This window comes from Sturnira hondurensis, unplaced genomic scaffold (genome assembly GCF_014824575.4).
Source record: "Sturnira hondurensis isolate 20B ecotype Veracruz unplaced genomic scaffold, ASM1482457v3 Scaffold0019216, whole genome shotgun sequence".
Lineage (NCBI taxonomy): Eukaryota > Metazoa > Chordata > Mammalia > Chiroptera > Phyllostomidae > Sturnira > Sturnira hondurensis.
The window spans coordinates 5,405,759-5,420,104 of NW_028091847.1; the positions used below are offsets into that span (position 1 = coordinate 5,405,759).

At 39.3% G+C, this 14,346-nt stretch overlaps 1 protein-coding gene across 3 annotated transcripts in view; it reads right to left on the bottom strand.

The window, feature by feature from the left end:
* RPS6KC1 (ribosomal protein S6 kinase C1) overlaps positions 1 to 12,458 on the bottom strand; it is a 159,746-nt gene extending 147,288 nt beyond the window's left edge. For 2 of the 3 annotated variants that reach the window (XM_037027665.1, XM_037027663.1), the window contains exon 1: positions 12,217 to 12,458. In XM_037027665.1, coding sequence (XP_036883560.1) covers positions 12,217 to 12,321 — 105 coding nt within the window. In that variant the 5' untranslated portion in view covers positions 12,322 to 12,458. The remainder of the gene's footprint in view (positions 1 to 12,216) is intronic. The other variant, XM_037027664.1, reaches the window with a different exon arrangement.
* Between the last annotated feature and the right edge of the window lie 1,888 nt (positions 12,459 to 14,346).

Consider the following 14,346-nt stretch of genomic DNA (forward strand, 5'->3'; position numbering starts at 1 on the left):
CAGGGACTGAGTGGCCCCGCCCTTGTGAACACCTAAGGTTCTGCCCCTCATGCTTAACAGGTGCAACCAGACCAAAACTTATGGCTCAAACAGAAGAATAAATCAAAGCCCCAGAGCCAACACTTTTAAGCAACCAAGAGATAGCCAACCTATCAGATGCACAGTTCAAAATACTGGTGATCAGGATGCTCACAGAATTGATTTGATTTGATTTTAGTCACAAATTAGAGGAACATATGAAGGCTAAACTAATTGAAATGAAGGGAAATGCACAGGAAACCAATAGTGATGGAAAGGAAACTGGGACTCAAATCAAGGGAGTAGACCAGAAGGAAGAACAAAACATCCAACCAGAAAGGAATGAAGAAACAAGAATTCAAAAAATGAGGAGAGGCTTAGGAACCTCCAGAACAACTTTAAACGTGCCAACATCCGAATTATAGGGGTACCAGAAGGGGAAAAGAGACAGCCACGAGTGGAAAGCTTACTTGAACAAATAATAAAGGAGAACTTCCCCAATCTGGCAAAGGAAATAGAATTCCAGGAAGTCCAGGAAGCTCAGAGAGTCCCAAAGATGTTGGACCCAAAGAGGAACACACCAAGGCACATCATAATTACATTAGCCAAGATAAAAATGAAGGAGAGAATCCTAGAAGCAGCAAGAGATAAGGAGACAGTAACCTACAAAGGAGTTCCCATCAGACTGTCAGCTGATTTCTCAAAAGAGACCTTACAGGCAAGAAGGGGCTGGAAAGAAGTATTCCAAGTCATGAAAAACAAGGACCTACATCCAAGACTGCTCTATCCAGCAAAGTTTTCATTTAGAATGGAAGGGCAGATAAAGTCCTTCTCAGATAAGGTCAAGCTGAAGGAGTTCATCATCACCAAGCCCTTATTTTATGAAATGTTAAAGGGACTTATCTAAGAAAAAGAAGATAAAAAACATGTATACTAAAATAACAGCAAACTCACAATTACTAACAACCACACCTAAAACAAAAGCAAACTAAGCAAACAGCTACAACAGGAACAGAACCACAGAAATGGAGATCACATGGAGGGTTAGCAACAGGGGAGTAGGAGGAGAGGTGGGGGAGAAGGTACAGAGAATAAATAGCATAGATGGTGGGGAGAAAATAGCCAGGGGGAGGGCAAGAGTAGTGTGGGAAATGTAGAAGCTAAAAAACTTATGACACATGGACATGAACTAAACAGGGGGACTGAGGGGGGAGGCGATGTGCAGGGTCAATGGGAATGAAGAGGGGGTAATGGCATAATCAAAAAAATATATTTTAAAAATAAAATAAAAAGAAGAAAAGGGAAAAGAAAAAAAAACAGAGGAAAACAGTCTAACAATAAAATGGCACTACATAAGTACCTATCAATAATCATCTTAGATGTAAATAACTTAAATGCTCCAACCAAAAGACATAGAGTAGCTGAATGGATAAGAAAACAAGAAAACAAGACCCATACATATGCTGCCTCCAAGAGACCCATCTCAGGTCAAAAGATACACATAGACTAAAAGTAAAGGGATGGAAAAAGATATTTCATACAAATGGAAAAAGAAAAAACAGCTGGGGTAGCAGTACTTATATCTGACAAAATAGACTTTAAAACCAAGGCTATAACACAAGACAAAGACGACACTACATAATGATAACGGGAACGATCCAACAAAAGGATATAACCCTAGTAAACATCTATGCACCCAACATAGGAGCACCCAAATATGTGAAGCAAATCTTTTTTTAAAGACTTTATTTATTTATCTTTAGAGGGGAAGGGAAGGAGAGACGAAGAGAAATATCAATGTATGGTTGCCTCTCATGTGTCCCCTGCTGGGAACTAACCTGCAACCCAGGCATGTGCCCTGACTGGGAATCGAACCTCGATCCTTTAATTCGCAGGCCCGTGCTCAATCCACTGAGCTATACCAGCCAGGACCTGAAGAAAATCTTGATGGATATAAAGAGAGACATCGACAGAAATACAGTCATGGTCGGGGATTTTAACATCCCAATGATTTCAGTGGATAGATCATTTTTTTAAAGATTTTATTTATTTTATTTTTAGACAGAGGAGAAGAGAGGGAGAGAAACATCAGTGTGTGGTTGCCACTCACACACCCCTGTACCCGGTGGCAACCCAGGCATGTGCCCTGACTGGGAAGTGAACCAGTGACCCTTTGGTTCCCAGGCTAGCACTCAATCCACTGAACCACATCAACCAGGGCCGATGCTGATTTTTCTTTGATACAAAATATCAACAAAGGGACGGCAGCCTTAAATAACAGACTTTATCAAATGAATTTGATTAATATCTTCAGAGTGTTTCATCCCAAAGCAGCAGAATACACATACAATTCAAGTGCACATGCAACATTTTCTAGGATAGACCACATGTTAGGACACAAAGCAAATCTCAATAAATTTAAGAAGACTGATATCATACCAAGCTCTTCTCTGACCACAATGCTATGAAACTAGAAATCAAACACAAGAACACTGAAAAACACAAAAAGACATGGAAGCTTAATAACATGTTATTAAACAATGAATGCATCAACAACAAGATCAAGGAAGAAATCAAAAGGTACCTTGAAACAAATGAAAATGAGAATACAACAATCCAAAATCTGTGGGACACAGGAAAAGTAATGCTAAGAGAGAAATTCATAGCATTACAGGCCTATCTCAAAAGACAAGACAAAACTCAAACAATCTAACTTCACACTTAAAGGAACTTGAAAAAGAACAAAGCTCAAAGTGAGCAGAGGGAAGGAAATCATAAAGATCCAAGCAGAAATAAACAAAACAGAGTCTAAAAAAAATACAAAAGATCAATGAATTCAAGAGCTAGTTTTTTAAAAAGATAAATAAGATTGACAAACCTTCAACCAGACTCATCAAGGAAAAAAAACAACAGAGTACTCAAATAACTAAAATCAGGTACAAAAGAGAAAAAAATAACAAATGAGACCAAAGAAATACAATGGATTGTAAGAAAATATTATGAACAACTATACGCCAACAAACCCGAAAACCTAGACAAAATGGATAAATTCCTAGAAACATACAATTTTCCAAAACTAAGTCAGGAAGAATCAGAGAATCTGAGTGGACAGCTTACACTTGGTGCAACTGAAGCAGGAATCAAAAACTACCAACAAAGAAAAAGCCCTGAACTAGCTGGCTTCACAGGTGAATTTTACCAAGCATTCCAAGAACTGACACCTCTCTTTTTCAAACTATTTCAAAAAATTCAAGAGTGGGGAAGGCTCCCAAGTTCATTTCACAAGGCCAGCATTATCTTATTTCCAAAACCAGATAAAGACACTACAAACAAAAAATTAAGGGCCAACGTCTTTGATGAACATAGACACTAAAGCAAACTGCACTGGCTGGTGTAGCTCATTGGATTGAGCACGGGCCTGTGGAGCAAAGGGTCACTGGCTCAATTCCCGGTCAGGGTGCATGCCTGGGTTGCAAGCCAGGTCCCCAGTAGGGGGCACATGAGAGGCAACCACACATTGATGTTTCTCTCCCTCTCTTTCTCCTTCCCTTCCCCTTTCTTTAAAAATTAATAAATATATTTTTAAAAATATATTAGCAAACTAAATACAGCAATGCATCAAAGAGATCATAAACCATGATGATCAAGCAGGANAGCTCAATTCCCGGTCAGGGTGCATGCCTGGGTTGCAAGCCAGGTCCCCAGTAGGGGGCACATGAGAGGCAACCACACATTGATGTTTCTCTCCCTCTCTTTCTCCTTCCCTTCCCCTCTTTTTTTTTTTTTAAGATTTTATTTATTTAACTTTAGAGGGAAAGGGAAAGAGAGAGGGAGAGAAATATCAATGTGTGGTTGCCTCTCGTGCGTCCCCTGCCAGGAACCGGGAACTGGCCTGCAACCTAGGCATATGCCCTTTACTGGGAATCGAACCACGATCGTGTGGTTCACAGGCCCGCACTCAATCCACTGAGCTATACCAGCCAGGGCCCTTCCCCTCTCTTTAAAAATTAATAAATATATTTTTAAAAATATATTAGCAAACTAAATACAGCAATGCATCAAAGAGATCATAAACCATGATGATCAAGCAGGACTTATTCCAGGAATGCAGGGACGGTACATTTGCAAATCAATAACTGTTGTTCACCACATAAACAAAATGAAGGATAAAAACCGTATGATAATATCAATAGATGCAGAAAAAGCATCTGATAAAATCCAGCACAGATTTATGATAAAAACTCACAGCAAAGTAGGAATAGAGGGAACATACCTAAACATAATAAAGGCCATATATGACAAACCCAGAGTCAGCAACATACTCAATGGGCAAAAACTACCAGCATTTTAAGATCAGGAACAAGCGAGGGATGTCCGCGTTTACCTCTCTTATTCAACATAGTACTGGAACTCCTAGCCACAGCAATCAGAAAAGAAGATGAAATAAAAAGCATCCAAACTAGAAAGGAAGAAGTAAAGAAGTAAAGAAGTAAATGTCTTTATTTGCAGATGACATGATACTGTATGCAGAGAACCCCAAAGATTCCATCAAGAAACTACTAGAATTGATAAATGAATTCAGCAAAGTAGCAGAATACAAAATTACTATACACAAATCAGATGCATTTTATATGCCAATAATGAACCAATGGAAAGGAAAAATAAGAAAACAATCCCACTCACAATTGCTTCAAAAAGAATAATACCTAGAAATAAACCGAACCAAGAATATAAGACCCATCCTTGGAAAATTATAAGACACTGAAGAAAGAAACTGAAGAAGATACGAATAAGTGGAAGCACATACCACGTTCATGGACAGGAAGAACTACCATCATTAAAATGTCTGTATTACCCACAGCAATCTTTTGATTCAACACAATTCCTATCAAAATTCCAATAACATATTTCAGAGAACTATAACAAATACTTCAAAAATTTATATGGAACCACAAAATGCTGCACATAGGGACAGCAATCCTGAGAAAGAACGAAGTTGGAGGAATCACACTACCTAATGTCAAACTACTCTATGAGGCTATAGTAATCAAAACAGCATGGTACTGGCATAGAAACAAACACATAGATCAATGGAACAAAATGAAGAGCCATGAAATAAACCCAAACCTTTATAGTCAATTAATATTCAACAGAGGAAGAAAACACATACAATGAGTCAAAGATAGTTTACTCAATAAATGGTGTTGGGAAAATTGGACAGATACATGCAGAAAAATAAAAGTAGACCACCTTCTTACACCACACACAAGAATAAATTCAAAATGGATTAAAGACTTAAATGTTACACCTGAAACCAAAAAATTCCTAGAAGAAAAAATAGGCAGCAAACTCTCAGATATATTGCTTACAGCAATATTTTATCAGATATTTCTTCCCAGGCAGGGAAACAAAAGAGAAAATAAACAAATGGGACTACATCAAACTAAAGAGTTTTTGTATAGCAAAAGAAAACATCAACACAATAAAAGAGAAACCCACAGAAAGGGAGAACAAATTCGCCAATACATCTGATGAGGGATTAATATTCAAAATGTATAAAGTACTTACAAAACTCAACACCAAAAAAACAAACCACCCAATTAAAAAATAGGCAAAGAGCCCTGGCTGGTGTGGCTCAGTGGACTGAGTGCCAGCCTGCGAATCAAAGGGTCTCCAGTTCAATCCCCAAGTCTAGGGCACATGCCTGGGTTGCAAGCCAGGTCCCCAGTAGAGGGTGTGCAAGAGGCAACCATACATTGATGCTTCTCTCCCTCTCCTTCTCCCTACCTTCCCCTCTCTAAAAATAAATAAATGAAATCTTTAAAAAAAATAGGCAAAGGACCTGAATGGACACTTCTCCACCAAGGACATACAGATGGCTAATACAGATGACATACATATGAAAAGATGCTCAACATCACTAATCATCAGAGAAATGCAAATTAAAACCACAATGAGATACCATCTCACACCTGTCAGAATAGCTATCCTCGATAAACCAACAAACAAGAGCTGGCAAGGATGTGGAGAAAGGGGAACTCTTTCGAACAGTTGGTGGGAATGCAGACTGGTACAACCCCTGTGGAAAACAGAATGTAAATAACTCAAAAAATTAAAAATCAATCTGCCTTTTGACCCACTGAACCCACTTCTAAGAAGATATCCAAAGGAACTCAAAACACTAATTCAAAAGAACATAAGCACTCCTATGTTCATTGCAGTGTTAATTACAATCACCAAGATATGGAAGCAGCCCAAGTGTCCATCAGTGGATGAGTGGAGAAAACAACTATGGGACATTTACACAGTGAAATACTAATCAGCCATAAAAAAGAAGAAAAATTTAGCCTTTGTCACAGTATGGATGAACCTGAAGAACATTATGCTAAGTGAAATAAGCCAGCCAGAGAAAGACAAATACCATATGATGCCACTCATATGTGAAATCTGATAAACGACCTGAACTAACAAGCAAAATAGAGACAGACTCATAGAAAGAGAGCAGGATGACAGCTAAGTGGGGGTGGAAGTTAGGTGGTGGAGGGACTGAGCAAAAAACAAAAAGGACTCATGGACATGAACAGTGTGGCAATTGTGGAGGAGGTGGGGGTCTAAAGGGACTAAATGGTAATGAAAAAATACAATTAGAAAATCAAAACTAATTGAACAATAAAATTTTTTTAATTAAAACAGAAAAAAGCAATGGTTATAAGCATGCTCAAGGAACTTCATAAGAACTTAAATAGCATTAAAAAAGAACACAGCAACTATAAAAGAGAACCAATAAAAAATGAAGACTACAATAACTAAATTGAAGAATATACTAGAAGGAATCAACAACAGAATAGATGAGGCAGAGGGTCAAATCAGCAATTTGGAAGACACATTAATAAAAACACCCCATCATAGCAACAAAAAGAAAAAAGGATTTAAAAAAATTAAGACAGTTTAAGCAACCTCTGGGACAACATCATGCATAACAACATTCACATCATAGAGGTACCAGAAAGAGAAGAGAGAGAGCAAGGATTGAGAACCTTTTTAAACAAAAAATGCCTGAAAACTTCCCTAACTTGGAGAAAGAAAAAAAACAAAAGTCCAGGAAGTGCAGAGAGTCAGTCCCAAACAAGATGAACCTTTAAGAGGACCACACCAAGGCACATCATAATTAAATTGTCAAAGGTTAAAGACAAAGAGAGACTCTTAAAAGCAGCAGAGAAAAGCAGTTAGTTACCTACAAGGAAGCTCCCATAGACTGTCAGCTGATCTCTCAACAGAAATTTTGCAAGCCAGAAGGGACTGGCACAAAAGATTCAAAGTGATGAAAAGCAAGGGCCTACAACCAAGATTATTCTACCCAGCAAAACTAACGTTTAGAATTGAAGGACAGAGCTTCCCAAACAAGAAAAAAAACTAAAGGAGTTTATCACTGCCAAATCACTATTACAAGAAATGTTAAAGGGTCTTTAAGAAAAGATAAAAAATATGAATAATAAAATGGCAATAAATACATTTCTAACTACAACTGCTTTAAATACAAATGAATTAAATGCTTCCATCATAAAACACAGGATGGCTGCATAAATAAGAAACAAGACCCTTACATATGCTGTCTACAAGAGACCCAATTCAGATTGAAAGACACACACAGACTAAAAGTAAGGAATGGAAAAATATATTTCATGAAAATGTAAACAAAGAAACAAAAAAAAGCTACTGTAGCAATCCTTATACTAGACAAAATAGACTTTAAAACAAAGGCAAAGAGGACTGACCAATTCCACTTCTGGGTATTTATCCAAAGAAACCCAAAACAGCAAATAGAAAAGACACATGCTATGATCATTGCAGCATTATTTACAATAGCCAAGCTACGAGAGGTTACCTAAGTGCCCATAAGTAGATTAGAAGTTATGCACAGATATGATGGAACATGACTCAGCCATAAAAAAGAATAAAATCTTACCATCTGGAACAACATGGATGGACCTAGAGGGTACTGTGCTTAGTGAAATAAGTCACACAGAGAAAAATGCCATATAATTTCACCTGTAAGTGGAATCTAAAAAACAAAATAAATGAACAAGCAGAATATAAACAGACTCATACAGAGAACACTTAGACATTTGCCGGTTGAGAAGGAGGCTGGAGGAATGTGTGAAAAAGGTGAAGGGATTGGGAAGTACAAACTGGTATTTATAGAATAGTCATTGGGATGTAAAGTAGAGCACAGGGAATATAGTCAATAATATTGTAACAACTATGTATGGTTCCAGATGGATATTAGATTTACCAAGGAATACCACTTTGTAAGTTATGTAAGTGACTAATCACTGGGTTATACACCTAAAACTAATATAACATTGTAAGTTAACTATAAATAAAAAAATAAAAATTATTTTTTAAAAAGGTAAAAAGATACAGTATACAAAGTCATATGCCATCAAGAAATAAAAGCACATGTCCATACAAATACTTATATACAAATGTTCATAACAGCTGTCTTCATAACAACCGAAAACTGGAAACAACCCAAGTGCCCTCCAAAAAAGTGAACGGATTAACTGTACTATAACCATACAACGGAATGCTGGTCAGCAATAACAGAGATGAATCTCAAATAATCATACTGAGTTAAAGAAGCCAAACCGCCCCCCCAAAATGCAAGCTGTATAATTCCAATTACATAAAACTCTAGAAACTACAACCTAGTCTAACACAGAAAGGTGACCAATGGCTGCCTAGGGCCAGGGGCTGGAGAGAGGGGACTGAGTGCAAAGGAGCTTTGGAAAACTCCTGCCGTGACCACTGTGGTGGTGTTTACACAACTGTGACCATTTGTCCACACTCATCAAACTGTACACTTAAAATTGGTCAATTTTATACAGTGTATAAATTATGCCTCAATATAGCCCTGGCTGGTGTAGCTCAGTGGATTGAGCACGGGCCTGCAAACCACAGGATCATGATTCAATTCCCAGTCAGGGCACATGCCTAGGTTGCAGGCCAGTTCCTAGCAGGAGACTCATGAGAGGCAACCATTCACTGATATTTCTCTCCTTCTCTCCTTCCCTTCCCCTCTAAAGATAAATAAATAAAACCTTAAAAAAACACTTTAAATTATGCCTCAGTATAAACAAAATAAAGCCATAAGGCAACACTGTGTCTTCTACAAAGGCATACCTTCTGCTTTCCATGCTCATGGCAAGAATGCCAACAAGAACTACCACTCAGTGTTGTAGAGAAATCTCTATTACAACATGAGACTTTTGAAAACTCAGCATGATGAAACAACCCAAAACTGCTACTGGTTCTTTTATATCTCTGTCTCCTTCATCTAAAGACTCACAGAAACCTACAAAAGAGTTTTTCATACTTATTTTAGGTAAAATTTAATAAGCAACACAGAGGTTAACTAGGAAATCTGTTAACAAGCTTATAACTGGCCACAAGGTTATTACCTAAACCTGCAAAGTTCCAGATGATTGTTTTAAAAAAAAAAAAAGTAGAAAGGAGATTTAAGAGGATGCAAGAAACTTTATGCTAAAATTTATGCAAAATTTAACAATGGTATTTCCAAGGATTCTAATTCTACTCCTACATAAAGAACCCTGTAAGGATAAAGAATATAGAGATTATTCCTCAGAGCTGAAAGTACAGAAACATAGAGAAGACATCCCTAATTTTTATCTCATGAAGTTCTCTCAGGAGGGTACTATTTACTTGGCTAACTCTTCTAGGGAAAGATGTTTTTCTCCTTCAGTCTCAAAAACTAATAAATATTGTACTTGTTTTAGAATATTAAGCACAGATACTTAAGTATCTGTGGTATACTTTAGGTATACCTAAAGTATACTTTAAGTATACCTTCATGTTGACCCTTACACACTGAAATTACAATCTGCAACATAAGCAATAAATGAGGGCAAGGAGAAGAAAGGCAGCATATATAGGTGTATGGCTCAGTTATGATGCCACTGGGTGAACTTTTTCTGAGGAGTACAGAAAGAGAGGTAACTATGGTAATGGAGAAGATGAATTTCAGCCCTTGGACCATTATGTAAATATGGATGCTTCTCCCTCAAGCAATTTTCAAGTTCAGAAAACCAGCAATATATAGCATGCATATTATATGGACTTGGTTAATTCTGAAGCAATGTGCTACTTTATGTTCTAATTTACATTGCCATAAAAGTTAGTTCCGTAAATAGCTCATTGTTGAATTGTATTTAAGATCTGAATTGGGTTAACCTTGCCTTTAGTAGAGTAAGAATACAAGCAATTATCATTTGCAGTGTTGGCTCTTCAAGTTCCACACACATTTATACCTTCAAGCTCTTATGAGCTCTATCCCTTCTACCTATCCTTCGTCCACTTAGGATGCTCTCTCCTTTTATCCCACCTGTCTGGATTTTTCCCATCTTTGACCACCTGTCTGAATTGGTACATGTTCCCTGATCCCTTGAGCCAGAAGCAATCTCTGTCTTCTGAAATCCCATAGCTCTTTTCTAGTCTTTTATGGCACTTAACACTTTCTATCTTGTACAAAAGGAAACTCTTTTGTACAAACTCCAGGAAACTCTCATCTACTAGGAGTGTCCTTGAAAGAAAGGCCCATGCTTTATTCAGCCCCATATACCTCATAGCACTTCGTGCCTGGAACTAAACATATATTGGGTGAGCTGCCTAGAATGGAGAGGAAAACATTCAACAATGTATCTTAGGTACGTGTACCCTGTTCTGCCTTAAACAAATACCAATGACAGAGACCAGTTTTAGATGCACTAGAGACACAGACATATAAACAGATCGATACAATGTAACTTATAGTGTTGTAAGGGATGAACAGGGTGCTATGAGGGGCACGTTACATATATTGAAAATAATTTTAATTCCATAAATCACATTAGGAAACAAAGTCTGGATTTTTGAAGGGCCCAATGACTACAAAGGTTTCAAAAGTGCTGTAATAAGGGCCCCTTGATCTTAAACAGTCTTTCTTACACTACACCTATACAACCACCTTACTTGCAAACAGAGTAGCAGATTTCCCTCCGTTCTCAGTGCAGCCCTCTGCCAGGTCTGATCTATTATCTTTAAACAAACTTGCTCATCCCATACTTCTCATGTCTGTCTCAGCTGTGCGCCATCTCCATAAACCATGCCAAGCACTTCTTAAGACCTACTTCTTGAACTCTCTATCACACATTACTATATCTTCCAAATGTATATTATGTTATCACTACTATCTGTACCTTTCCTTCTCAACAATGAGTGGTAATAATAAAGTTAATTCATAACTTTTCACACAATTTAGAGCTAGGCAGGACTGGCCTCAAATCCCAGATGTGCTACTGACTTGCAATGTAAAATTGGGCAAGTTACAAAACTTCCTTCAACTTCAGTTTCCTCATCATTAAAATTAGGATTAACTTGGGGTGATGTGTACGAAATGCCTAATATACATGCATACTCATACATACATGCATTGCATACATATAGACCTAATTTTATTATCATCTTCCAAGAAGAGAGATACAAACTCTTTAAAAGGAGCAAGAGCAATCAAACATGAAGTGGGTACTAAAAATTGGGCCGGTTAAGTTAATACAAAGGAGACTCACAGCCTTTAAATGGGCCCTCAAGACAACCCACACAAGACAATATAATTTCTCGTATGTCTCCTACTGTAAACCATGAAAAACTCAAAGGCAAAAAGACAGACAGAAAAAGGTCCTACTGGCGGCCCTAACACTGACATCTTTCTCAAGAGTCTGTCTGCCTCGGTGCAAAAAATGACGCCGTATAAAATGGTCGAGAGAAGAAGTTTTTTTATCTATTACATAAATAAAATAATACATAAATTATTTCTTTAATCTGCATATCCCTAGGAAGCAAGCGCAACCACTTCTGCAAATTTCAGCCTCAGAAGAGAAAGTCCCAACGGGACGGAGGCTGAGTCATCAATTGAATCGACCTCTGCATCACTGGGGAATGGAAACACAACCTCCTGTGGAGTCCCCGGCATCGGGCATCCCTCGATAAGCCCCCCACCTTCGACACACGTCCCTGCACCAGCCCCACCCAGTCCCACCCCCGGCTCTGACCTGGGTTCAGGTACCCCTACACCAGGGTCCCCACCCCAGCCCCTCGCGTCCCAATTCTGGATCCTACCCAAGCCGGAACACCAGCACTTACCCGGGCGGTGACCTTATACACCGTGTAGCCCCTTGGGTGTCGCTGAGGCTCTGTGACAGTGTAGAAACGGGCCAGATCGGCACCCCGCTCCCGGGGAGAGGTCATCCTCCCGCCGCCTCTGCCGCCGCCGCCTGCTGGGGACCATCAGGGCAACCCGGCGCCGAAGCTCTCCGGGCTCCCCAATCCGCGGCGGAGCGGCGGAGCGGCGGCCCAGCTGCTTGGGGGCGGTGGCTCCACCGCGGCGCCTCCCACCGCTCTGCTTCCGGGTCGGCAGAGAAGCTTCCGGGTCAGACAGCTTCAAGTATCCTGGGAGAAAGAGGCGTCATTATAGATTCTGAATCGCGTGCGGACTTGGGTTTGGCGAGTCGGCGAGGGCTAGGTGGTCTTACCGCTACTCTCGTCACTGCAGAGAACTGAGACATCGCTACTAGGCCTCCGTGCGCACTAGCTCCGTCGCTTTCGAGATTCTGTGACCGCTGTTGCAGCCACAACACGCCCCTGACAGCTTGGCCCGCCACACCCCTGCCCGGCTTGTGCACACTCGAAATTAAGGGATGGAGAGAGACGCCGGCCGAGCGTCTTCTTTCTTTCCCTGCGCACGCTCTACCATTTTAAAGACCCTGACATTTTTACCTCAATTTAAAAAATATTTACACAGAGATACCACCTTAGAACTGCAATAACGGCTGCATTTTTCAAAGTGTCATCACTACACAATATTGATGACGACAGGAGTTCCAGTTGAATCTTTCCTAGGTTGCCAGTGGGAATTCAAAATGATACAGCCACATTGGGAAACAGTTCAGCAGTTTCTTATTGCACAAACATACACTTACTAGAGGTCCCAGCAATCCCAGACCTAGGTACTTATTCAAGGGGAATGAAAATATATGCCCATGTAAAGACCTATATGTGAATATTCATAGCAGCTTTATTCACAATCGTCAAATGACCACCTAACAGAATGTGGTGCCAGAATGACTAAAGGAAAAAATACTGATAATAACAGCAATTTCACTCCTGGATCTAGACCCCCCCCCAAAAAATGAGTAGGTATATCCGTTAACAAAAGACACATTGTAAAAAATGTTCTAAGCATGATTATTCACAATATCCAAAAAGTTGACACAACCCAAGTGTCAATCAGCAGTAAAATGAGTAAGTTAAATGTGGTATAAAATCACACTGTGGGATATACACAACAGTGAAAAAGAATCAACTCCTGCTACATTCCTCAACAAGGATAAATATTACAACATAATGTCGAGCATAAGAAACCATGTATAAGAATACATAGTCTATGATTTCATTCACATAAAGTTCAAGAACAATGAAAACAAACCTATGGTGATAGAAGATAGTGGCTTTGCATAGAATGGGGGGGTGGAGGAGTGAAAGCTATAATGGGAATTGTCTGGGAAGCACAGGGGAGACTTCTGGGATGCCGGAGAAGTTCTTAATCTGGTTAGTGGTTACATAAGCATACATATATGAAAACATTTATCAAGCTAAACACTTAAGATTTATGCACTTTACTGTGCATATGTTGTACCCCGATTAATAAATTTTAAAAAAAGAAAATTAAAAACTACCCTGGTCTTCCTAGCCCCCTCCAATTCATCCTTCATATTTCCATTAAAATTATCCATTTCTAAAGCCCTGGCTGGTGTAGCTCAGTGGATTGAGCGCGGGCATGCAAACCAGACCATCACGGTTCAATTCCCAGTCAGGGCACATGCCTGGGTTGCAGGCCAGTTCCCAGCAGGGGATGCATGAGAAGCAACCATACATTGATGTTTCTCTTCCTCTCTCCTTCCCTTCCCCTCTAAAAGATAAATAAATAAAATATTTTTAAAAATTATCCATTTCTAAAGCATATGTCATTGTTATGTTATAAAAGGCTTCAGTGGGTTCTGTGGCCGTGATTGCTTTGTCATCGTTTTTAGGATCCACCATATCTGGTCCCTGCTCAACTGTCAGTCTCATTTCTCTGGGGTTCAGCCAATCCCTTTGCAGTTTACACCTCCAGATCTTCAAGCCATCTGTTTCTTTTGAAATCCACCCCAGCCTTCAGGAGTCAGCTCTCTCAAAAACTAATTTCTCTCTGCAGCCCTCTTTAACAGCCCCCAT